Raw genomic sequence first — 27,208 nt, 5'->3', positions numbered from 1 at the left:
TACACATGACAAAACTTTCTATAGCCACACAAATACTTTTGATAACTTCCTAAAGTGAAAAAAATGAACAAATTGATTACACAACTCCAAGACAGAGCTTCTTGGTAGTATTTCAAATAAGAAGCAAAAATATATAAACTTAGGGTTTCCCTGGTGGTGCAGTGGTTGAGAATCCACCTGCCGATGCAGGGGACACGGGTTCGTGTCCCGGTCTGGGAAGATCCCACATGCCATGGAGCAGCTAGGCCCATGAGCCATGGCCGCTGAGCCTGTGCATCTGGAGCCTGTGCTCCGCAACGGGAGAGGCCACAACAGTGAAGAATTAGGCTTAGTTTTAATCAATGTTGCAATATTCTATTTTACTTTAAAAGTATCCAGCTGTGCAACAATTATCCATTAATTAACTCAATTTAATGTCAGTACACACTTTTTGAAAGGTGCTTAAAGATCTTGGAAATTATCTTCAAGCTGGCATACCAGGAAGCATAGTTACTGTTGAAATAAAGTTTGTCAGAATGCTGATTTAATGTAGTTGAAAATAAATTTAGATTTTTCATAATCATAAACATTTTTAGAAATAATGTTAATTTATTTGATTAGTAAGCCTGTGTAAGTTTAGGAAAAACACACCCAAGTAAAATAATATGCATACTTAACACTGACAAAACAGAGAAAAGACTTAATTACCAAAATTTTATATTAATTATGTAATCTTGGGTTCTTAAAACGTTTCTGGATCAATTTCTGCAAGAAGATGTTTTAGTAAAGTCCAGAACATTTAAAGTATTAATGTAACGAAGCAAGGGCTTGTGTGCCCATGCCACAGAAAGCCAAACTCTGACAGTGGGAGTTTGCAGCAAAGTAAGGGTTTATTTGCACGGCACCAAGCAAGGGAGTGGGATACAAGTCTCAGATTCACTCCATCTTGGTCTCTGAGTTGGAGATGTTTTGAAGGGGAAGAACAAAGAAACTGGAATTAATCATTGTCTTGTGATATTTCTGTGACATTTCTTAAGCATGATTTCAGGAGCCAAGATGTCTCTGATTTAGGATTCTCTGGCCATGTGGTCCATGGCTCAGGGGTCTGTGAGCTCATCTTGCCCTGGAGAAACAACCTGAGTTTTTAACATAACGATGATTATCTACAACAACAGCAATTTTAGTCACCTGACTCTGGTTTGTTAGTGTTCAGTTAGCATAGGATTGAGGTCAGAGGGCACAAGAAAGGGAAAAAAGTTTTGAATAGAGAGATTAATCATTAACTCGGTAAGGAAACTTTTAGCCGGGCTCAGTTACATTAGATATTCAATTTTCTTATTTTCTGTAAATTTAAGACTATTCAATTTCTGGGTATGCTTATTCTATGAGCTCATCAGAACAGTGCTCCTTTAATTTATACCTTCCAGATATAGGAAAAGATAACAGAGACACAAGATATTTCTGAATTACAGAATATTTTGGAATATTTTTTGTCTTTATATTCCAATAAATAGTCATACTTTATTCCTCTTATTGGGCAAATAATATGCTTATATTTTATTTAACCATGATCTTTCCACGTTTATTGTTATTATGAAACTAGTTTTATGAATTCATTAAATTTGGTATCAAGAAAGGGGTAGAGGGCTTCCCTGGTGGCGCAGTGGTTGAGAGTCCGCCTGCCGATGCAGGGGATACGGGTTCGTGCCCTGGTCCGGGAGGATCCCACATGCTGCGGAGCGGCTGGGCCCGTGAGCCATGGCCGCTGAGCCTGCACATCCGGAGCCTGTGCTCCGCAACGGAAGAGGCCACAACAGTGAGAGGCCCGCGTACCGAAAGGAAAAAAAAAAAGAAAAAAAGAGCTGTGGTACCCCAGTGCGAGGGTTCATTATTTTTCTAAACACCACTTTTGAAAAAAATAAATTTGTCAATTCCCCACCTCCTTAACTGTGAGGGTCCCATGAGCTTCTCACGCAAAGGACTTACAACAGTGGCCCGCTCATAGGCCAGGAGTACTCTTTGCTCCCAACCCATCCCCAGCGACACAGATCAGGTGGCTGCCGCCTCCTGGCGGCCACGGCCGACTTCCGCCTCCCGCACCTTTCGCGGTTGCGGCGTCCACGTGGTCTCCGCTACGTCACATCCGGCCCTTGATATTCGGGGTTGTGGCTCACGCGCGATGAAGTGCGTGTTTGTTACTGTAGGGACCACCAGCTTTGACGACCTTATTGCATGTGTATCGGCGCACGACAGTTTGCAAGTGAGTGGGGAAGGCGAGCGGGAGGCGAGGGGGAGGCGGGCGGGCAGCGGCTGGGCTCCCCGCGCTGAGCTCGCCGCTCGCCGCCGCCAGCCTGACCGCTAACCTCGGTAACCTTGCCTGACCGTTGCACTCGGGAAGAATCCCCGGCAGCTCAACCTCTGGTGCCGCTGCCCATCAGCCGGCTCCTCCCCGCGCCTGACTGGGCCCTCCTCAGCTCCCCGGCTCCTTAGGGTCCTCCGCCTCCTCTTCCTGTTCCCCACAGCCTTGCCGGGCCGCTCCTCCCCGTCCTTACTCCGGCTCCTCCTTTCTCCCGGATTTTCTCCGCCTCCGCCTTTCTGTCCTCCGTCTTAGCCCCTCCTTCCAGCGGCTCCGCCTCTCCGAGCCGGGGCTTCGGCCTGCGCCCGTGCCTGTGCGCACCTCGCTGGCCGCTCCTTGGGGCCGCGCAGTGGACGCGCTCCGTCGGGCTCTACCCGGCCCCGGCCCTGCCCCGCCGCGCTCGGGCCGAGGCCGCCGTGCCTTACCTCCGGCTCAGGCACTCTCGCGGCCGGCGTCCCAGCGCGGCGCGGCGTCCCCCGAGCGCGCCCTCTCCTTAGGGCTCGTGGTTCGCGCAGCCCCAGCCGTGTGCTACGACGACGCTGTTCCTTGCTCTCCCTCCCTAGTTTGCGACGCCTTTTTCAGAGTCTTTGCGTTGGTCTTCTAGTTCTTGCTGGGCCATTTCTGTCACGACGGGATGAGCTGGGGCGTTTAGATCTCTTAGGGCTAGTGAGGTGCCAAGTCGGGGCCCGGGACGGGGGAGAATGGAGCCATTTGAAAAACTAACGGGCTGCAGTTCGACTATTCGGCAGCTCGTGCTCCGATTGGGTGGTTTGTTGTCGATATTACTGTTTTTACAGTAGCCTGTTTAAAAGGCCCGCTTTTTCTTTTTTCCCGTTTCAGATAATCCAGAGCCTCGGTTACAACCGACTTGTCCTACAAATAGGTAGAGGAAAGGTGGTACCTGAACCATTCAGTACAGAGTCATTTATTCTGGATGTTTACAGATACAAGGATTCATTGCAAGAAGACCTTCAGAAAGCAGATCTTGTTATTAGTCACGCCGGTAAAGTGCCGTAGAACCGTCCGGTTTGGTTTTTGATAGACAACAAATAACAGAAACTCGAACCTTTCTGATGTAAAATAAAATCACTAGGGTAACTCACCGGTAGCCCTTTTGAATAAAATACTGATTTCAATATAGCAGTCGGGAACATTATTGGAGAGAATTTATAATTCTGGGTGATAGAAAAATGGGAAATCAATCACTGAAGCCTAACTTTACAGTCAGAAACCCTAAACACAGGCAAAATAATTTATCCAATGACGTATCAAGAGTTGTCAGTTGACGCAAGAGGGCAGAGATATGGGAACATATGTATATGTATAACTCACTTTGTTGTAAAGCAGAAACTAACACACCATTGTAAAACAGTTATACTCCAATAAAGATGTTAAAAATAATTTTTTTTTTTTTTTAAAAAGAGTTGCAGTTGGAATTAGTAGTATCTGGGCTTAGGTCCGCAGGAATGTTCAGCCAGCTAATTGGTCGGATTGGTCATTGAGATTTTGGCTTTGGAAGATTTTTTACTTTTCTATTAAAAGGTTAAGTAATTTGTCCAGTCAGTAAGTGGCAGACAGATAACAGTCTGGTGCTGGCATCGTCTACCCAAAAAGGATTTGTCTGCTTGCTTAGCAGTCTCCTCGCTCCCATTTAAACTATCTAAATGAGTTTGGAGTTAAAAGTTGAATTGACCCAAATATTGTATATATGCACGTTTGTGGAGATTTATCTTTGACTGTTTTGACAAGCAGACTCATAAGGAGTGGTCAGAGTTTTCCTTTATTGGTGCTTGTCACTATTGAAGGCTTGCTTTTTTACTTGTGTTTGAATAGAAGTGCAGTATGGCTTCATGAACAGTATGTTGAACCTGAATCTTATTTGGATTCAAGGCCCATGCCCAGGGCATACTACTAGAGGGCAAGTTGCAAAGCACTGATATTGTTGGCAGTGACAAAGAATGTGTTTTTCAAGTCAGGTTTGTAACACTAGAGACCACTCATAACTATTTTTTGTCATTTTGGATGTATAATTAAAAGGCTTGATTTGTAGTGTTGCCAACTAAATTTTTCACCTTTTGAGTTCTAGTTATAAGGCCTGGTGAAGCACCGTAACTTTTTTTTAAACTGCGTTAACAAATTTGGTATATTTTCGTAGGTGCAGGAAGCTGTTTGGAGACTCTGGAAAAAAGAAAGCCACTCATAGTGGTTATAAATGAAAAGTTGATGAACAATCATCAGCTGGAATTGGCAAAGCAGCTACACAAAGACGGGCATCTCTTTTACTGTACCTGCAGGTATACTAGAGACTGATTATTTGACCTCTTGTCTTAATTCCTTCCTAGCTATTCTTACCCACCTGCCTAACCCACCTGTGTCTTTGATCTCTTGCGTTCTCCCACTTAGCAAACATTTTTGATTTTCTCACCTGTAAAATCTCATTTGTCTTCTACTTTGACTGTGATATCTGTGTTGTATTTCTTTCAGTGTCTATGTTTATGTCATTGCATGTGAATATCTGAATGTGTGTGTGTGCACCTGTCTTGTGTGTTCATCTGGATGTGCAGGTCTCTGAGAATATAAACTCCTGCGTTCATTATTTTTCATTATTCAAGGAAGGCATTTGCTTATTTTCAATTAAGGTTTTGCCTTCAGTAAATCCACTGGAATCCCTAAATTAAATTTACTCATTCATTCATTCAACCATACCTAATACACGGCAGGCATTGTTTTTGGTGCTGTGGATAACGGTGGTAAACATGACATAAAGTCCCTGCTTTCATGGTGCTTACGTTCTAGTGGTGGGAGATAGACGGTAAACAGTTCATAAATAAGCAGTCAAGATAATTTCATATGGTGAAATGTGTTATGAAGAAAATAGGGCAGGGTGATGTGATAGCTGGCGTCAGGGAAGGCATAATTGGGTATATGACATTTGAGCTGAGACCTGAATAACCACAAAGAGCCAGTCATGTGAAGCTCTAGAGGCAGAAGGAACAGCAGCAACTGCAAGGCCCTATGTTGGGAATGAGCTTGGAGTTTGGTGTGTTTGAGGAACAGAGTGTTAGTGTGGCAGGAGTACAGTAAGCAAGGGAGAGAATGTAGTATGAAGATGAAGCTGGGTGGGGATATTTCACAGAAGAGTTCTAATTTTATTCTATGTTTAATAAGAAGCCATGGGAGTATTTTAAGCAGAGGAATTGCTTTATGGTAAGGAGTATTATTTTCTAGAAGTATATTAGAATTCAGCAAGAACTGATCAACATCACAATTGAAGGATGAAGAAAATTGCTGGTTTTCTATTAATTCTTCAGACCCTAGAAGCTTGCCAAAGCGTCAGGTCAGTAATTCCTAATTGTTTGACTTTAAAAGCTATCCTAATTTGATGTTTTAAAAAGAAAAGACCTCAGAAGTATTACAAAATGCATATTTCTTATGTTATAATAAATTGAAATTAATTTGAAAATAAACCTTAGAAAAAACTGGTTAGAACATAAGCTCTTCTTTTAATTTTACTGCTTCTGTGTCTTAGGCACTCAGTAAATACTTGTTCATTCATTATTTATTGGGCACATACTGTGTGCCAGGCATTATTCTAGGCACTTGGCATCATCAGTGAACAAAAACAAAGTTTCCTATTCTCATTGAGAGGAGACAAATTCATTGATTGTTCTAGGAGCAATGGTTGGTGTCCTAATCCCTATAATGATGGAGGAGAGGGAGTGTCTGGGTGGCTTTGTAATATAGAAGCCATTCTTAAAATATTGTGAGTCAGGGGAGAAGCTAGATAATCAAAATTATGTGGGCTTCAGATAATGGGCATATCTGTCCTTAGGTAGTTGAGATTGTTAGGGGTTAATACCATTTTTGAAGAGGAATCAATGTTCATCTTCCTTGGTTTGTTTATGCAAGTCAATTTTTCCAGACACTTTTGATGAGTATTTTCATTCTAAACATTAAATCAGCTTCGATTTTTATGTTAGTACATTAAAAAGGGGAAAGCACTGATTTCATAGACACATCCTGACTCTACTCAGGCTGAAAGAGGAGCTGTACAAATCTCCAATTTATTAATTTTTTTCAGTTTTAGAATTCTTTTTTTCTTGTATTAATTTCAAGAAAGTCACACACGTGGATGCCATAAGGAGAATCAGTAATTGGTTGTGTTTTTATTTTAGGTATATCAGTTATTTGCCCCAAATGTAGGCTGGATGATTGTCTGTTCTAATTTAAGTGGCTGGTTTAATTAAATTTCTGAAGTAATAGTTTTATGTTGTGGGTCTGAACCTTATTTCCAGCGTGCATGGCGATTGTGTGTTGCTTAGTTATATATGGATTTATGGTAGTAAATTACTAGCAAAAATTATTTCACAATCTTCATGCATGGTCTAGTAGTCTCCCCAGCTTATTGTTCCTGTCTTGCAGCTGTTACTTTTGGTTTCATTTATTCTGTTTTCATAAATTGAGTTTGCTTCAAGTTATATCTGCCCAGTCCTGAGAAGTGTTCCAAAGCCATGTGACCACATCTCTCATGAAGTAACATTTCTGAAATATTTCAGTTGATGTAAAAGATAAAATGTTGAATTGCTATTGACATGTAGTGCTCTTTGTATTATTATTGTATATACCTATAATATTAAAATACATTGAAATTCACATATACAGTTTGAGAACCATCACAATATTCTTGGAAGTTAGATTCAGTCATCAAGTGGGCAGCATTGAATTATGGAATTTTCTCCCATATTACCTAATATTTTTCTTCTTTTGTTTTAGCATGCTTCCTGGGCTGTTACAGTCAATGGACTTTTCAACACTGAAATGTTTTCCTCCTGGCCAGCCAGAAAAATTTTCTGCATTTTTGGATAAAGTTGTTGGATTACAAAAATAAACACTAAACTCTTAACGCTTTAAAAACACCCCTCAAATTCAACTTATGGAATGTGGTTAAATCAAATTAAATATGGAGTATATATTTATAGAATAATATAAATTAATAAGTCTCCTACATCTGTAGAATGTATAGAAAATTTTATGGTGTGAATGTTAGCATTTGGGTCCAAATTCTAATTGTGATTTCAAAAATTTATTAGATTTTTCCCTAATCTTCATGTTTTAGTAAAAGAAATATGTAGTGAGCATTCACACGTTTTATTCTAGAATCCCAAATGGATTTGGAATCATGAAAAAAATGAATTAAATATGAAAACTTTGACAAAAACCTCAAATGTAGTTAATTTGATATTAGAGTAAAAAATGAAACAGTAACAAACTTGTAAAAAAAATTTGAGTCAGAATCTTTAGCTTCATAATCCAAGGAACCAAATTTAAAAAAAAAAATGACCAACAAAAGTGATGGATTGTGTTCTGTGAAATAAAAAGCTCAATAATTACATTAAAAAGATTAACTATCAAGTCAGTGGATCTATTGTACTTCAAGAAACTACTGTTATCCTGAAGAATAGGGTGGAGTGGATGTGTTCACTGTTTTCCTGTAAACTATGAATAGAAAGTGACAAAAATAATCTTGCCCAATGTCAAAGCTTTACTGGTTTGAGAAGAGTAAATTAAAAAGCACTTGTGCCAATAGGACTTGCTGTTATTTTTTAAGGACCCCCCCCCACAGTGGTATTGAAACATTTACTGTAGCATCATAGAGGAATTTATGCCCTTATAAAATTAGTTTTACAAATGAATAAATGATCTGATGTGTGTAATGGCCTACATATATGGTTTTAAAATTCACATAACTCAAAATAGATACTTTATGAAATTCTGATTATGGTAAGTGGTTTCAAGACCTATAAACTAGATTATCCATAAGTATTGATAATTTTCTGGTAGAAAGTTTAGGTATAATTCATCCATAAAAAATAGAGCATTCACTATAAAGATTCATTTTTGATTGTATTATCCCCAAATGTTGAATATTCTAAACATTTTACTTGGGATGCATTATATAATATTTCTGTAGATTTATTTTCCTGATTGTGTTTTACGTAGGCTAATATTAAAATAAATTCTTACTAATGGTAGAAGGTGGTGGCTGAGAAGTACTCTGGGTAGCAGGAGGATACCAACTTGGATTAAATTTTGCTGAGAATAATCTAAAAAGTGAGTAATCTACACAGTTGAGAATTCACAGCACCATAATCATAATTGTATATTAATGTTAACCTAATGCTGTAGGAAAGGTCCTATTCAAACCCATAGAGAGAATTTCACTTTTCTGGCCTCTCTTTTAAATATGTTTCTCTAGTTTGAGAAAAAAATGTGGCTTAAAATTTATGTTGATCACTCAGTCTTTAATTATCTTATGTCATGAAGGATTAACCATAGAGAATCAGAAACAAATGAAAGGGTCTACTCAAACATTAGACAACTAAAGAGCAACATAGGGCCCCAAATTCTCTGCTGCTTTCCCACAAGAGCACATAACCCAGATTCCATTATTTCATTTAGCAGAGGCTTAAGCCAGTGGTGTCAATTGTGTGTAGTGACATCTCTTGGCTATACCTTTGTAAAATTTTATATCAGTTGTGGGGTTTAAAAATCAAAGAATATCTTAGAACCATTTTGATATGGCAGGGATCCTCAAGATCATGTAGTCCAATCCCTTCATTTCACAGATGAAGAAGAAGGCCAGAAGTTACAACTTGTCTAAAATAACAGCCTTTGGCAGAGCTGCCACTAGAAGCAACTTTTTTTTGTACGCGGGCTTCTCGCCGCTCCGCGGCATGTGGGATCCTTCCGGACCGGGGCGCGAACCTGTGTCCCCTGCATTGGCAGGCGGACTGTCAACCACTGCGCCACCAGGGAAGCCCTAGAAGCAACTTCTTGATTCCCAGTCCTGTGCTCTTTCTACCATACCATAATATATGTTGTAAGCTTTTTGTTTCTTTATATTTGTTTGCCTAGTATTTACTTTAGTTAATTTAATCCCTTCCAAGGGAGATTTTCTTCATTTCCAGAAGTTTAATTACTTTAGTAGGAATTTCACAGTTCACTAAATTGGGTTTTCCTTTGGTGTATTGCAACCTTAGCTGGGACTTAGAAACCGGCAATTCCTGAATTTTTGGAATCTAGCAAAATGCCACGGTATAGCATTGATACTAGATTGAACACATAAAGACTTTAAGACAAAGAATTGTAGATTTTTGGAATTGGTAGAGAATTTTAAAAATACCTAGTGCAAACCATTCATTTTACAGATGAGGAAAGAGGCTAGGATAAATTAATTGCCCAATTAGAAGGGTATTTCTAATTGTTCCTTAAGAAAAAATTCATGGTAATCAAAATTCTATTTGAAATATTTACCCAATAAAATTTGTTTAGTTTCATTACCTGACAGGGCTTCAGATTTTTGAAATCAATGTATAAGTGCAATGCAGTTTATGTAGCCATTTTCTGTTGAGAGGTATTTAGATATCCAGGGATGAGGAAGTGAAGGAGAAAGTTTAGTATTTTGAGAAATTCACATCATTGGTAGGTGCAGAGGTGGACAGGTAATAGAAAGTTGATTGATGTTGGAGTAGGTGAAAAGTGATGTGAAGTTATAGTATGCTTGGGAAGTAAGGATTTTAGATGACTACATGCTTATAATTTGGAAGGAAAGAGTAAGGATTTGGTGTTAGGTAAGATAGTACAACTGATGAACTTGATGCATGGTTCTGTAACATTGAAAAGTAGTCATCTCAAAGTATTATCAAGTGTTTCTAGACACCAAGAACCTGTATTAGAACACTGCTTTGTATGCTTTTAAAGGCAAATCATGTGGACACAAAGGACAATATAAAAATGTATACCACTTTGATAATTTGAGGAAATTTTCCAAGACTAAGGATGTCAGGAATGACTAACAGTAATATAGATATTTTACTTGGTCCTTTATTATAGTATAAGCACTTAATCCCTGTGATTTATTAAAAATAGGAAATTATCAGAGATGACCAAAAATCTTCATGTGGTCTGAGAAATGGGATGTATGGCCAGATTACTTGAAATTGTTGTTTTGGGGAAAATTTGGCTGCTGTGGTCCTGATAGCTGTGTGGTAATCAATCTTCTGCTGAACAGTTAGTACCCTATTTTTATGGGGGAGTGGGGAGTGAAAAATAACAATAACAGTTAACAGCCGTTGCCTGCTTAGTATGTATCACTACTGTTTGAAACATTTTACACAAATGAACTCATTTAATCTTTACAATATAACTATGAAATAGTTACTGTTGCATTTTGCAAATGAGGAAGCTGAGCTCAGAGCATAATGTGAAAAAGGAGTTATGCTACTTAAGTATCGAAAAGATGGTCTGGGAATTGTAATTGGAACACTGAATTCCAGTATATTTCCATCATTTATGGGGACAGGAGGACTGTATATTTGAAATCAGGGGACTATTCCAAAAAATTTAGATTGTGTGGTAGCCATGGGTATGTAACCTACTTCAGTTTTTACACTGCTATTTAAAAGCATACTGATCGCTACTCATAAAATCCATGTGGAGAAACTCCCAGTCGGTTACCTGTTTGCAACTTACTTACCAGATCTTTTGTTTTCTCTGTAAATGTTTCTGTTTGGGGCTCTATTTTTGGTCCTCCTTGTATATTTTTTCTTGGTATTTTCATCACTCCCAGGGTTTCTACTATTGACTCCCCTATCTATCCCCAAACTGTGATTTGAGCTTCTGCATGGTATTTCCAGTTGCTTATAGGTCATGTCACTCTTAATTCTCTTAAGCACCCTAAACTTGATATGCCCCAAACTAAAATCATATTTCTCCTTTTCATCCTTCTTAGATCCTTATCTCTGTTAATGTGTCACCATTTAGTCAGTCTTCAGGCTTTAACTCTTACATCTCCAACCCTTTATATATGATTGGTCACCGGGTACTCTCAGCTTTACTTCCTGAATGTCTCAAGTCCATTTATTTGTTCTCTTAGTTTTTTTAAAACATAAATGCATGATAAGAATCTACTTTTTGTATCAGCAGGACTCAAGACTTGATCCCTGCTCTGGAGGAACTCTTAAGTATAGTTGAGGAGGAACTATATATTCATGCATCCTCTGCCTGAAAAACAGTTGGCTATCCGTAAATGATAAATGCACTTCTGTAACTTAGTATTCTTTTCTCATCTTGATTAGATATTGGGTCTAGGAAGCATTGTCATCTTGCACACATTCATTTCCTACTCTCTTTGACTTGACTTCAAAATATCTAGTATGTCTCTTGTTCAGGAGAAAGATGTGTCCATTGCATTATATGGTGAAGTTTGTAGGATCAAGCATTTATAGAAATGGCATCTAAAACATAGTAGTGCTGATCTTATGTAATGTTCTAATGGTATTTAAGGGTCTGTCAATGAATGGTACCTGTTGGGGATTTTCAGACAAACATGGTGTTAAAAATCAGAGGTTTATAAACAGCAGTAGCTATAGTGTTTTCCAGTAAAAGATTACATGGAGAAAGGTTTAGGATAACCACCAAATCACACTTAACTCCTTGTTAAATGGTTAATTCTTTACATGAATATTGTAGCACAATCTTGTATAGTTCTTTGAATTCTTATGATTTTTGTTGGTGGCTAGATAAAAGGTAAGCAAAACAGTCTAGCTTCAAATGGGAAAGTAAAATACATGTTTCTTGACATTGATACTGATGCTTTTTTATTTTTTGAAGAGAGGCTAATTTATTTTTTATTTTATTGTTTTTATAAATTTATTTTATTTTATTTATTTTTGGCTGTGTTGGGTCTTCGTTGCTGCACGCGGGCTTTCTGTAGTTGTGGCGAGCGGGGGCTACTCTTTGTTGTGGTGCGCGGCTTCTCACTGTGGTGGCTTCTCTTGCTGTGGAGCACAGGCTCTAGGCACACAGGCTTAAGTAGTTGTGGCTTGCAGGCTCTAGAGCTCAGGCTCAGCAGTTGTGGCGCATGGGCTTAGTTGCCCCACGGCATGTGGGATCTTCCCGGACCAGGGCTCTAACCCGTGTCCCCTGCATTGGCAGGCAGATTCTTAACCACTGTACCACCAGGGAAGCCCGATACTGATTCTTAAAAAATATTTTGAGGGGGTTTTATACCATCATGTCTCATCTATTTTAGTATTTCACTTCTAGATCCTTATTGTCTTTATGAATTTTTACTGTATCCTGGCTGAAATTATTTATTATGATTGACACTCTGTCATGAATTTTTCTTTTTTTATGTCCTCCCCGTGTGCCCTGCGGTGGAAGCGCGGAGTCTTAACCACTGGACCGCCAGGGAATTCCAATGTCATGATTTTATTTTGATGGCTACAGTCCTGCTTTCTAAGGCAGTAGTTCTTAAGCTTTTGGGGGGTCATGAAACCCTTCAAAATACTTAAAACTATTGCTTCTCTCTCTACTCACACATATACATATTTTGCTATGAATTTCAGGGAATTTACAGGTACCTTGAGGCCGCCCCAGGTTAAGAATCCCTAGATGGAAGCCAACTTCAGTAATTCCTTGGTCATTGTTCATTAATATTTGATGGTAACTATTAGACTCCTTTATAATTAAACCCTCTGATTTAAATACATTTAAGTTTAGTAATTTCCAGTCTTTATAATATAACAGAAATTATAAATTTTTCTCTTCGTTTAAAACATGCCAAACAACACATTTTGACACTAACCTTAATACTTTAACTCACTATCTGTAACCCATAATGTCCTGTGTAGTACTGTTTGTAATTGATAAAAGGAACTAAATGAAAATTATTTTCATTTGTAGTAATTATTTTAGGATATATTACATTGGGCCATCTGGTAAAGCAATACAGTGTTGTAATTTACTCATTTACTGTTAAGTGTGCTTCTAAAGTATTTGCTGAACTGATAGTCACTGTTAGAATGATGTCTGTGAGAGGCCATATATTGCATCTTCGTTACTGTTCATTTCCCCTTTTGTCCAGAACATAGTGGTTGTTTTTCCACTACTGTATGAAGTGGGTGGATAATACACTCCCCAAATTTAGGAGTGAAAACCATTCCTAAATTTTCAGCCTAAGTAATTTTCTGGATTTCAGTTTTTCCATTTGTGAATTAGTAAAACTAGCTTTCCTCATAGGTGATTTCTAAGACATAAAAACAATTATGTGGCATGTTTGAAAATAAAAAAATGTTGAAATAAGACATTTTCTCTTGGTTAGAGTTTTCGTTTTAAGAAGTAGGAATAGGCTTAGAGATACTTTCTTAGAATTCACAGTATATAGTCCTAAATGATACAGAAAGCAAAATCTTCATTGAATTTCATATTTAAATTCATATTCAGTCTCTAGTTGGGGTTGTAGTTAGAGAATTGAAGTTTACTTAGAGGTTTAAGTGCATGAGTCTTTTCAGTGCATCAAAACAAAGAAAAGAATGTTCTGGTCTTTATTCTCCCTTTCTTCAGTCCCCTGTCTGTCTGTAGAGTGATTGGACACTGCAAGTAGCTTAAAAAAAAACAACAGAAAGCAACCTTCAGTATTTCTGTGTCAATATGATATATTTTTAAAGAGTACTGTTTTCCTTTTTTTCTAATCTATATTAGAATGCTTCAGGTGGAAGTAGGGAAGAGAGGGAAATGAAAGCAAGTGGCTCTTGGTAATGTTTCTTCTGTTCTGCATATCTGAGCAAGGATAACTGCTCTGGGAAATCAGTTCTTTTTCTTTATTGTCTCCTTCCTAAAACTTGAGGAGGTTGAATAGGGCTGTATTGGCCAAATTTTGTTTTAGAACCATTGTATTTCTTTTTCTCATTAACCTTGCTTTGCTAATTCTGTTTAAATGTTCACCATGAAAGGAAGTGACAGGTTCTAGTTTCAGAGTGCTGTTAAAACATGTTTTTAAAAAAGACAGTTTACCATTATATTTTTCAGTAATGAAAGACCTTAAAAAGGTTCTGTAGAGTTGCAGAGCAATTCCCCCCATTGCCCCCATGTTATTTGGTACTAAAAATAGTTAAATACTTTAGTATTAAGTTTTTAAAAAAATACTAATTGCCTTTTCAGCAGGTTGTTACAAGTCGTTATATACATGTATCTATTATTGTTAATTTTTTTAGCTTTGTTGAGATATAATTGACATGTAACATTGTTTAACTTGTGTAACATAATGATTTGATGTATGTATATAGTGAAAAATGGTTACCACAATAAGTTTAGTTAACATTCATCACCACATATAGTTATAAATTTTGTTACCTTTAAAAACCTAGGTCTGTTTATTTCATTTGATAAAGTAAGATTTATCATTCATTTTTATGTGGGCCATTCAGCCCATAATTCAGCCACATAATTTGCCAGGATGATATGTTAATCCCCCATAAGCTATTTTTATGGTTAATGTTGATCACAAATTTGATCATCTAAAGGGAGGGCAAATCTGTTACCCACCATTGAATCACAGAGAATCACAGTTCCTTAGACCTGAAAGAGAGCTTAGAGGTCATACAGCCCATCTCCTTTATTTTACAGATAAGGAAACTGATGCTGAGATTAAAGTGGCATGACAAAGTTCATAATATTCTTTTCATGGTACCATATTGTCTTTCAGAAATTAAAATAATAACTCAGAAGCATCATTTTTATACATTTACAATTATACATTTGCAACTATACCATATATGTCATAGACAATGTATGCTTTTAAAAAAAAATTCCTGGCATATACCTCATTTAATTGGTTGAAACATGAAGGAGTGTTATCTTAGAATTAAAACTATCAGTATTTATATGTTGTACTTCAAAGAATTTCCCTACTTCATCAGTGAAATAAGAAATAGCAAATTCCAGTTAAAACAACAGATCCCATTTTCAAGTTGAATTAGAGTATGAAAAGTAGTTGTAAAATTAAAACACGTCAATTTTATGACAGGTCAAATGATAATTATTTTGTTATTTTTATTTTCTTCCATTTGTTTTATTTTAATCTGTACCCACAGTACAGTGCTTAAAAGGTCTTTAAGGCAATTATTTTTCTTCCCATTATTTTCAAGAATTTAGGTGAAATTGTTCTGGTTCTTACCATTTTTTTTTCTTTTTGTGACCAAAGGATAATTTCTTAGTGAACCACTTTATTTGGCAGGTAGCAGTTAACAGCAGTCAATACTTAAACTCTTATGTGCTACGCACTTGACATGCAGTATCTTATGTAATTATTCCAACAACCTTAGATTTAGATCACAGAAGAATTCCTGGAGTGACATTTCTCAAACTGAAAATTTGAAAGCAGTAGTTGTAGCACATTAAAAACCATTAGTAACTTGAATGCTAAAGTTACCTGTTTAACTTTGACTTGGCTTTTTCCTAAACCATTTTTCCCTCTTATGGGAAAGACCAGGTCAAAGTTAAGCAGGTAACTTTAGCATTCCTTGACGCCTTTAATATTGCTAATGGGCATATGAACCTCAAAGACAGGGTTATAGCAGGTGGCCTTGAAACTCTCTTCTTAGGAATACTTAATAACTTGTGGAACACCTTGTTCTAGAGCACTGGTTCCCAAAGTGTGGTCCTGGGCTAGCAGCATCAGCATCGCCTGAGAACTTGTTAGAAATGCAAATTCTTGGGACCCACCCCAGACCTGGCTGAATCAGAATTTCTGGGCATGGGGCAATCTTTTTTCAAGCCCTTCACTTAAGAACCACTGTTCTAGAGGTTTGCAGGATTGGAGTAGTTTGCTGTGGAAAAATAGCCAGTTTGGATTTCAATGCAATAGATATTTCAAAGGACAGTATTAAATACTATGAAATTGGTTTCTATTACATACAGGATGAATTGTAGTGTTGTCCCACAGGTCTTTTTAAAAAAGTCCTATTGTACTAATTTGGGGAACATGACTTGTACTTAACCATCTCTGAGTCCTTGTTCATATCTTTTCTTCTTTAGTATGCAATTCCTCTTTATAATAATTATGCAAGAATCAGGAGACAATATATAGTTCTAGTCCTAGTACTGTTGCCAATTGGATGTGAAAACTTGGGCAAGTCTTATAATTATTTGAAACCCATTTCTTCCTGTAAAATAAGAGGTCCCTTTTAGCTGTAACATTCTACTTATCATTTATTTTCCCAGTTTATTATGCCAGTCTGTTTCTTGCTCACTTTATTGAATTTTTAATTTGTTTTATTATTTCTTTTAAAAATTAATTAATTAATTATTTTTGGCCATGTTGGGTCTTCATTTCTGTGCGAGGGCTTTCTCTAGTTGTGGCAAGCGGGGGCTACTCTTCATCGTGGTGCCAGGGCCTCTCACTATCGTAGCCTCTCGTTGCGGAGCACAGGCTCCAGATGCACAAGCTCAGTAGTTGTGGCTCACGGGCCTAGTTGCTCCGCGGCATGTGAGATCTTCCCAGACCAGGACTCGAACCCATGTCCTCTGCATTAGCAGGCAGATTCTCAACCACTGTACCACCAGGGAAGTCCATTATTTTATTATTTATATATAAAATTTTAACTAGTTCTGCAAAGCTTATAACAAGAAACAGCAGTTCTATGTCCCATTCCTCCCCATCTCTAATTGTGCTTCCCGTAGGTAACCATATTACATTATTTTATATGTTTTATAAGTGATATTTTCGAACTTGTTTTTTAAATTTAAATATCATCTGTAGACTTCCTACTGTGGAAGAGAGGCTTTATCTCCCTCCTCCCTTTCTTCCACAGTGGGAAGTCTATAGGTGATACTTAAATTTAAAAAACAAAAACAAATTTAGTTTATCAGTTATGGTGAGATCTGTTTTCAGTGTTGACATTATTATGATTCTTTGAGTACAGTATTCACATATGAGCCATGTAGTAAGTGTTGATTGATTACATTTCTATAACACTGTTTACCTCATTTCTGTTTTTTCATTTGCTCAGTTTTCTATAGAACTATTCCCAAACTCTCCAACAGAGGTGGCCATCTTTCCTAGTATGTTTAAATATGCTAGGTTATCTATGACTTTTATTATTATTTAGTTTTTAATATATCTGTGCTGGAGTTCTCTTTTCTTTTACCTGAACTGGTTGTTCTCTATCTAGTCCTGCTCAAAAGTCTGTCCTCCTGGGATTTCCCCTTTATCCTTATCTTAAAAATTCCTTTTGCTTGAATCTTCTGTTTCCAGGATTCTGTGTGCCCCACCCCTTTTTGTGGTTTAACTTCTTTATTTTGGTTTCAGATATCCTCCACTAGCTTTCTGACAGTAAGGCACATTTTTTTTAATCTTTCAAGTTTGAAAATGCCTTCTTCTACTCTTCCATCTGATTGATAGCTTGGTATACAGTTCAAGGTTGGAAATAATTTCCCCTCAAATATTGAACTTCATTGTTTTCTAGCTTCTAGTTCTTCTGTTGAGAAGTTTATTGCTATTCATATGTGTGATCTTTTGTATAAGACCTGTTTTTCCTCTCAGAAAGCTTTAGAATGTTGTTATATGCATTGCAGATCATCTTTTTTGCTTTCATTGTTCTGGCTACTTCATGGACCTTTTCAATCCAAATATAGACAGTCATATCCTGCAGTGCTAGAATTTTCCTTACATCATCGTCATCATCATTATTTCTTCCTCTCTGCTTTCTTCATCTCACTTTGGGACTCCTGTTAGTTAGATATTGGCTTTCCTGAATTGATCTTCTAATTTTCTTTTTTTTTTCTCTCCAACCTTGTCTGTTTTGTGAGCTCCTCAACTGTAAATTCTATTCCTTCTACTATTTTTGTTCTATTTATTTCTAAATTTAAATACAGCAAAATTAGCGTTTTTCATGTACAGTTCTATACATTTTGAAAAATGCATAATTGTGTAACCACCACTACAATCAAGATACAGAACTCTTCCACCACACCCATAAATCTGCTCCTGTCATCCCTTTGTAGTCACCCCTTTCCTACAATGCTAACTACTGGCAGCAACCAATCTGTTTTTCCTTCCTATAGTTTTGTCTTTTCCAGTATGTCATATAAATGCAGTCATACAGTATGTAGCCTTTTGAATCTCTCCTTTTGCTTAGCACAGTGCCTCTGTGATTCACACATGTTCTTGTATATATCCATAATTCAGTATTTTTTTATTGTTGAGTATTCTGTTGTATGGATGTACCACAGTTTGTCCATTCACCAGTTGAAGGATGTTTGGATTGTTTCCAGTTTGGGAGGAATCATGATTATGAATAAAGCTGCTATAAATATTCATGTACAGGTTTTTGTGTGAACTTAAGTTTTCATTTCTCTTGGATATTTACCCAGAAGTGGGGTTGCTGTGTCATATGGCAATTCTGTTTTATAAGAATCTGCTAGGGCTTCCCTGGTGGCGCACTGGTGGAGAGCCCACCTGCCGACGCAGGGGACATGGGTTCGTGCCCCAGTCCGGGAGGATCCCACATGCTGCAGAGCAGCTGGGCCCGTGAGCCATGGCCGCTGGGCCTGCGCGTCCGGAGCCTGTGCTCCACAACGAGAGAGAGACCACAACAGTGAGAGGCCCGCGTACCACAAAAAAAAAAAAAAAAAGAATCTGTTAAACTGTTTTTCCAGAGTGGCTGTACTCTTTTATATTCCTACCAGCAACATACGAGAGTTTCAGTTGCTCTGCATCTTTGTCAACACTTGGTATTGTCATTTAAAAAAATTTATTTTAGTCATTCTAAGATGTATGTAGTAGTATCTCATTAAAGATATACAAGTGGCCAATAGGCACATGAAGAGATGCTCAACATTATTAGCCATCAGGGGAATGCAAAACAAAACCCCAACAAGATACCACTTCATACCCACATAGGATGGCTATAATCTAAGAGATGGACAGTAAGTGTTGATAGGATGTGAATTGGGAACCCTCATACACTACTGATGAGAATGAAAATAGTGCAGCTGCTGTGGAAAGTGGTGACAGTTCCTCAAATGGTTAAACATAGAGTTACCATATGATCCAGCAACTCCATTCCTGGGTATTACCCAAGAGAATAGAAATGTCCAAACAAAAACTTGGACATGAATGTTTATAACAGCCTTAGTCGTGATAGTCAAAAAGTGGAAACAACCCAAATGTCTGTCAACTGATGAATGGATAAATAAAATCTGCCTTAACTATACAAAGGATTGAAATACTGATACATAGGTGCTCCTTGAAAACATCATGCTAAGTGAAAGAAGTCAGTTACATAGGACTGTATATTGTATTCCATTTATTTGAAGTGTGCAGAATAGGCAAATATGTAGAGACAGAAAGTAAATTGGTGGTTGCATGGAGTTGGTGGGGATAGGAGGATTGGAGGCTGATGGTTGTGGGATGTGGGGTTTCATTTTGGGATAATGTAAAATTGTGTTGGATGTACAACTGTAAATATACTAAAAAACAATTGAAATGCACCTTTTAAGTGAGTGAATTGTATGGTATGTGAACTATGTTATAAAGCTATTAAAAAATCACCCGTTTTAAGTGTACAGTTCAATAATTCTTAGTGATTATGCAAAGTTGTGCAGACATCACCACAAAAGAGTTTTATAACATTTTTATCCATCAAAAAGATCCTTTGTGCCTGTTTGCATTTAGTACCTATTCCCATCTCAACCCTAGGCAACCACTAACCTGCTTTCTTTCTCTGTAGATTTGTCTTTTTGGTATATTTCATATAGATGGAATCATATCTTTTGGAATCATCCCCCTTTTGCATCTGGCTGCTTTTACTTAGGATCCAGTTTCTCCACGTCCTTGCTAACATTTGTTATTGTCTGTACTATTTATCATAGCCACCCTAGTAGGTGTGTAGCTATGTCTCATTGTGGTTTTAATTTGCATTTTCCTAATGACGTTAAACACCTTCTTACATGCTTATTAGGCGTTCCTATGTCTTTGGTGAAATGTGTAGTCAGATCTTTGCCCATTTTTAAATTGTATTGTTGTTTTCTTATTGTTGACTTTTGAGTTCTTTTATATATTTTTGATACAAAGTTTTTTTGTCAGATAATGTATCTTCCAGTCTGTGGCTTGTGTTTTCACTCTCCTAATAGTGTCATTTGCAGAGCAAAAGTTCTTAATTTTGATAAAGTCCAATTAATCAATTTTTCTTTTATTATATCATATCTAAGTGTTCTCTTTTCCCAACTCAAGGTCTTGAAGATTTTCTCCTATGCTTTCGTCTAAAAGTTTTGAAGTTTTGTTCTACATTTAGGTCTTTGATGCATTTTGAGTTAATTATTGTAGATGTGAGGTATAGGTTGAGGATCATTGTTCTTATTTTGCATATGGATGTCAAGTGTTCCAGCAGCATTTGATAAAAACACTGTCTTTTCTCTATTGAGCTGCTCTTGCACCTTTGTCAAAAATCAATTGACTGAATTTGTATGGGTCTCTTTCTGTATGTTTTCTTTGTGTGTTTACTTTCCTTTTCCTCTCTCTCTCTCTGTCTTCCTGCCTCTAATTTTTCTTCTCTTTGTTTCCTGCTCTTTCTTCTATTTTCTGATTCTCTCTCCCTCTTCCAGTTTTCCCTTCTTCTATTCCCTTTTTCAAAATGAAGTGTATGGGTTAATATTGATTGAAGCTTTATACACCATATTTTAAGTATAAATAGCAATAAATATGAAGAATTTATATTTTTCTCTACAAGTGAAAAATACCGAAAATGAATTAACTTTTTCACTATAATTCAGTCTTTCTCAGTGAATTTATGGTCTTAAAGAAAGATGGTGATCCCTCTTCCCAAACCATGTTTCAGAACTTTTGCACCAGTGTTTTGGTTTCTTTGAAAAAGAAATTAGTCGAGGTAATTTCAAATTAGCATGCTAAAGAAAGTCAAGATTTTATTTTTTCTACCATACTTTTATTTCATTCCTAAATTGTAAAATTGATTATTGATGCTTTTCTTGTTGGAGGCAGTCATGATTACTACTGGAGCGACAGATAACCAGAAAAACAATTCTGAAAGCAGCTTAATTTTGCAACTTCTCCAAAGCCAGCTTTATATCTATTTATTTCTTTTTTTAAACTAAGGTAATTAACATGATTACTTTTTTTAACATCTTTATTGGAGTATAACTGTTTTACAATGGTGTGTTAGTTTCTGCTTTACAACAAAGTGAATCAGTTATACATATGTTCCCATATCTCTTCCCTCTTGCGTCTCCCTCCCTCCCACTTTATTTCTTAAAACACTTAGAAAAAGTAAGAACGGAATTGGATTTTGGCATTTAAATAGCACTTGACAGTGGAATCAAGTAATACAAGTGACCAGTGCTGTTTTTGAACCTTACAAAAAGTACAGTCGTATTTACTTTGGTTTTCTCAGAATTAAGAGCAGTTTTTCCAGAAAAGTGCCCTAAACATTGAAACATGCCTCTCATGTCCAACACCTCTAGTGTGGTGTCACAGCATTTTAAATGTAGCCTTTTAGCAAGTTCGTGGGTAAGATATTTCTTCCATTTAGCTTCATTTTAAATTTTCATTGTTTGCATTGTCAGAGAAACACACTTTTTTTTTTTTTTTTTTTTTTTTTTTAGAAACACACTTTTTGCAATCTCTCTTTCTGTTAATGTTGTACAGTAGTTTGGAGACATTAGTCAAGAATTGTGTCAGTGTTTTCTAGTGTAACTAATGGATTTAATTTCTGTGGTCCTAGCAGAGGGTTATTGTTATTTAGGAGAACTAAATGAGATTACTTAAATATCATACCTGAAATATCCAGATAACTGCTTTGGCATTTTACTTTGCTTGAACTGTGACCTCTGCCCTTTTAGATCAAGGGAGTCACCCTCTCCCCCCCCATTTTCTTTGTTTATTAAGATAGTCCTAACACAAAAGCTTACTTAGTTAATTATGTTCAGATTTTTTTCTCCTCTCATCTACATGAAACTATGAAGGGAGCAGGGAACTTGGGCAGAGACTGGTTGAAAATTCAGGCAGAAATCTTAAAGCAATGTAATGTGGGCTGGGCTGCATCATACACACCTGAGCCTTATTGTAGTCCCTTTGCAACCTCGTGCAGCAGTTGCCTTGAGTTAAGCTGCAGACTCGGCTTCCTTTTGGTCCCAAAGCTCAGCTGCTTGTGCATACTTCTCTCAACCTTGGGCTGGTTGGGTTAATCCCACCCTTCCCCAACAAGGTAGCTCTGCAAGTTCCTTCTCCCTCCCATGTCTCCTTCTCAAGTCAAGTTCTCTATTCCTAGGAGCATCGGTTCTTCCTCTTCTTTTCACAGGGTCCCGACTTATCCTGAGCAAGCCAGCCCTTTGCTTCTCCTGCTCCTGAGAAGTACCAAGATTCTGCAGCGCTGACTCCAACTGCCTTCTCATGCCTAGACTTTGGGCTGCTTTCTGGATACCTGCATAAGCAAGCCCTGTCACTGCTATCCATTCCTACCTGCATCCTGCTTTTTCCTTCTTGCCACACCTGTGTTACTTTCTCCCCCTCCCCAACTCCACCCCCTGTGCACAATGCATAAAGGATGGAAAAAGTACTGCGGCCAGAAGTCTCTGAATGAGGCATCAATGGATGAATATTTAGGCAGCTTAGGGCTGTTTCGAAAGCTGACTGCCAAGGATGCCAGTTGCCTCTTTCGGGCCATTTCGGAGCAGGTAAAAGGAAAACTTATATCTTCTCTATGTTGAGTTTTTGGAGTTTGAGACTTGGCACAGTACTGTAGCTAGAAGACCTGTAGCCCACCAAAACAAAACAAAACAAAGATTCCGTTTTCCCTATTTAAAACATCAGGTTCTCTCTACTTATTAGCTTGGTGCGTGCCTTTGCTGATTAGTTCAAATTTATTGCTGTGCCTTTGCTATCTTCTCTGTTTTCTAAATGCCACTTTGGAATGTAAGAGATAAAGTAATGGGGTTAAAGAAGACTTTGAAATGTATCTTGATCCTTTATAAGCAGCACCTTCTTCCTCTAAATTTTATGCCTAAGGAAAAATTTATAGGTTGTGCCCATAAGTAGTAGAAAGGGGGGAGGGGATGACAGAATCATACCTCTTCCATATCGCTGAAGATGACAAAAACAGATTTTAGTAAGATCAGGACTTAATTTCCCAATTTCCTATGTATGTTCTGAATAAGGGGAGGACTTGAGTGTCCAGTTCATAATCTTAACTTAGAAGCTTCTGTTTCAAATAACTGCTGAGAGTGAGCTGGTCTTTCTCTTCTTTTTAGTTGTTTTGCAGCCAGGTCCATCACTTGGAAATCAGGAAGGCTTGTGTCTCATATATGAGAGAAAATCAACAAACTTTTGAGTCTGTAAGTAGAATACATACCCAAGGGAGAGTTGTTCGTAGAATATGTAGCAGGTAGGAAATGAATTTTGAGCACCTACGTATGAATATTATATCCCGCAATCTCCTCTCAATAGCAAATATTTAATTTTTAGTTGGCTTCCTTCCTCCTAGCTAGCATGCTTCTGGATGTCCTCCCAGAATTAGATTGTTTTGTACTTTAATTAAAAATTAAAGTTAATCTTTATGCTTCCCACTATTTATTCCCCCCACACCCAAAAAGTCACATTGTGACTGTGTTATCCGTATCACAGTTTTCTTAAACAAGTAATCAGTTTACGAGGGGTTTAGCTATGTTAATATTTTTAAATGTGTATTTTAAAATTTGTATAAATATGAACCCCTTGTGTTCTTTCTTAATTCTATGCACAATGATCGTCAGCCAGTCAACTTGAAGAAGCTTGTAAAACTTAACTCTAAGGAAACAAATTATTCCTGAACATGTCTTTTCATGTGACAAACTGGTAATTGGAGCTCTGCCACTAATGATTGACTTTAAAACAACTTTTAGAAGACATCTTCGTATACGTTGAAGTATTTGAATTCTTGTTAACAAAATAAGGTTTTACCAAGGTCTGATTTGAAGTGTGCCCTCTCCTGTGGCTGTTGTTTATTTGTTGTTTGGTTTTTTTTGTTTTTGTTTAAACATTCCTAGTCCTTCCAGTACTATTTGTTCTCCTGACTATATTATGGGTATTTGCCTGCTGTTCGAGGTTTACTCTTAATTTTCTCAACAGGTTTCTGTGAATTTTAAAACTATATGAAGCCTTCTTGATTTTAAAGCTTATTACCTTGAAGTTAATTAGCAGTCACCACACCTGGGGAAAGGATTGTTCGTGAAATTACTTCAAATGCAAGACCATGGTGTAAAGCGGTGCATCTCAAGTATTTTTGTGCATACAAATCACCTGGGGATCTTGTTAAAAAAACAATTCTGATTCACTAGATGTGAGCTGGGGCCCAGGATTTCCACAGTTAACAAATTCCTGAGTGATGCTTGCTGTTGTTCAAGGACCACATTTTGAGTAACAAAGATGTCTAAAATTTTTAAACCACATGGATGAATCTCAGATTAATTATGCAGAGTGAAAGAAGCCAGACCTCGCAAAAAAAGTACATACAGTATGATTTCCTTTATATAAAACTCTAGAAAATACAAGCCAATCTGTAGTGACAGAAAGCAGATCAGTGGTTGCTTGGGGGTTAGTGAAGTTATAGAGGGGCACAAGGAAACTTATGGGGGTGATGGATATATTCACTGTCACGACTGTCATGATGGTTTCATGGGTGCATACGTAAGTCAACTTATTTGTGCCATTTAAATATGTGTTGTTATTGTATGTCAGTTATGCCTCAAAACTGTTTAAAAAGGGAACTGAGAAAAACATGAGTTTTTAAGTCTAGTGATATACATGCATGGAACTAAATGTATATTATATTTCCTTAGTTTAATTTTTATTGAGGTATATTTTGCATGTCATAAAATTCACCATTTTAAGTTTTGGCTATAATATAGTCATGCAACTGCCACTGCAGTCAAGATACAAAATATTTCCATCACCCAAAAAATTCCCTTTTTGCCTGTGCTTTTTTTGAAACTAGTGAAATTCCTTTTAAAGTTCCTCGGTTTAACTTTGTAAATGCATGTCTGCTGTCAAATTTCAAATCCTTATAATTATTGTGCTTGCTTGATTTATGAAAATTGTCGTTACTTAAGTTGGCATTTCAAAAGAAACTCCAAAGGCATACTGTTTGATGAAATGCACTGGTATGTGGATAAGCCAGGACCAATTCCTAAGATAGTTTTATAGTCCAGCTTTTCTCCACTCAACTTTTGTGTATGTACACATCTTCTTGAGGTGCTGTGCAAAGTAGTCATTTAATACCATAATTGCTCAGCTGAACAAAAACTCATTGGAGGATAATATTGCAGAATATAATCAGAGTTCAGTAATGCTATGTATTTGTTTAAGTCAAGTTTGTTTTATTTTTGAAGTATGTGGAGGGATCTTTTGAGAAATACCTGGAACGGTTGGGAGATCCCAAGGTAAGATCAAATATGGGGTTTTAATCTTTTCAGAGTATTTGGAATAGTAGCCTAAATATCATTCAGCTGTGTCACTTTAGCTAGGCCCAGTCTATTTTCTTAAGTAGCCAGCTGTGTTGAATCAAATAATTCTTGCAAAAGTTTAGAGGCTGGGAATTGACCTGTTGTTTTGTGTTGAATATTGAAAATTGTGTATTAACAATTTTATCATCTATAGACTAGTGAAAGAGTATACACTACTTGGGAACAGGACAAACCCAAGCCTTTTCACTTTAATGGGGGAGGGGGTGGCAAGGAATGTTACTAGGAGGTCATTATCATTTTTTTATTAAACAATTCCCCTGATTTGTAGTTATCCTTTTATGTGGGAGTAAGATTCATAAACATATTTAATTAAAATAATTTTATGTGATTAAATTAATTCCATAGTTCTGGACTTAACACATCTACTAAATACCCTGCTAACTTCGTATTCTTACACTAATTACATTTTTATTGTGTCTTTTAAATCTCCCATATTCCTGTCCTTGTTACTTAAGAGCTAACTAAGAAGATCTTTAGGTCCAATTTTTTCTCAGAATAAGTTTATGTTAATAAGTATCACAGCATCTCAAGCCTCAAAGCAAGTTATAGTGTGTTGTACAAATTCTTCACCTAAAACAGTACTAAGCATCTAAAAAAACAATTGTTGAACTTGCAAAAACTTTTATCTCCTAGATACAGAATGCTTTTAAAAACTTTATGCACTGTTTATGTTTAGGAAAGTGCTGGCCATCTGGAAATAAGAGCTCTTTCTCTAATTTATAAGTAAGTTGGATCTCTTTTTTTTTTTTTTGAGAGAGAGAAAGCATGTGTGTGTGTGTGTGTGTGTGTAAGGTTTTTACTAAAGTCCCTTTAGGATTGGGAATATTTGAGATTTAATGTATTGATAGTCAAATGAAGTGGTCTAAGCAAAGTCAATGGCGTAATTTTGGGGTGGAGAACTACATTTGTGTCCGTTTGAATGGAAGAATAAAGTGCTTTAAGAACTGCTAGAACCATTCCTGTAGAAAATCAGAATACTTATCTTAGAATTTTTGTGTATTTAACTTTGTGCCTTTGTGCATGTGTGCTCAATGGGGCAATATCACTTTCAAGAGGGTAGAAATTGTTTCCTGAGGACAACAAATATTAGATATTATGTTGGTTTATGATCCTTCAAAGGGTCACAGTATGAAAACATATACAGTATATCTGTAGTATTAAAATTTTATACGGAAATTAAGAAAAGTATTTTTTTGTGTGTGCGGTACGCGGGCCTCTCATCATTGTGGCCTCTCCCGTTGTGGAGCACAGGCTCCAGATGCACAGGCTCAGTGGCCATGGCTCACGGGCCCAGCCACTCCATGGCATGTGGGATCTTCCCAGACTGGGGCACGAACCCGTGTCCCCTGCATTGGCAGGTGGACCCTCAACCACTGCGCCACCAGGGAAGCCCCAAGAAAAGTATTTTTTTAAAGGCTCTTTAGGGAGGCAGTAATGGTGGAAAATTTTGAAAAACACTGCTCTATTGCTTTGGAAGTTCTGTTTTGGTCTTTAAAACTGCAAAAGTGGCATTTCTGA

At 37.2% G+C, this 27,208-nt stretch overlaps 1 protein-coding gene across 1 annotated transcript in view; it reads left to right on the top strand.

Moving 5' to 3' along the window:
- The first annotated feature begins 2,116 nt into the window (after positions 1-2,116).
- The window catches only part of ALG13 (ALG13 UDP-N-acetylglucosaminyltransferase subunit), an 81,958-nt gene continuing 56,866 nt past the window's right edge, over positions 2,117-27,208 (top strand). The window contains 9 exon segments of the mRNA XM_067023156.1: positions 2,117-2,239; positions 3,176-3,338; positions 4,491-4,629; positions 7,109-7,218; positions 22,511-22,724; positions 22,726-22,867; positions 23,441-23,524; positions 25,556-25,606; positions 26,367-26,413. Of these exon segments, the coding sequence (XP_066879257.1) occupies positions 2,159-2,239; positions 3,176-3,338; positions 4,491-4,629; positions 7,109-7,218; positions 22,511-22,724; positions 22,726-22,867; positions 23,441-23,524; positions 25,556-25,606; positions 26,367-26,413 (1,031 nt within the window). The 5' untranslated portion in view covers positions 2,117-2,158.

The sequence above is a fragment of the Kogia breviceps genome, chromosome X (genome assembly GCF_026419965.1).
Source record: "Kogia breviceps isolate mKogBre1 chromosome X, mKogBre1 haplotype 1, whole genome shotgun sequence".
Taxonomy (NCBI): domain Eukaryota; kingdom Metazoa; phylum Chordata; class Mammalia; order Artiodactyla; family Physeteridae; genus Kogia; species Kogia breviceps.
The sequence above is the reverse complement of the archived record's forward strand: the minus strand, read 5'-3'. Positions and strand labels throughout refer to the sequence as shown.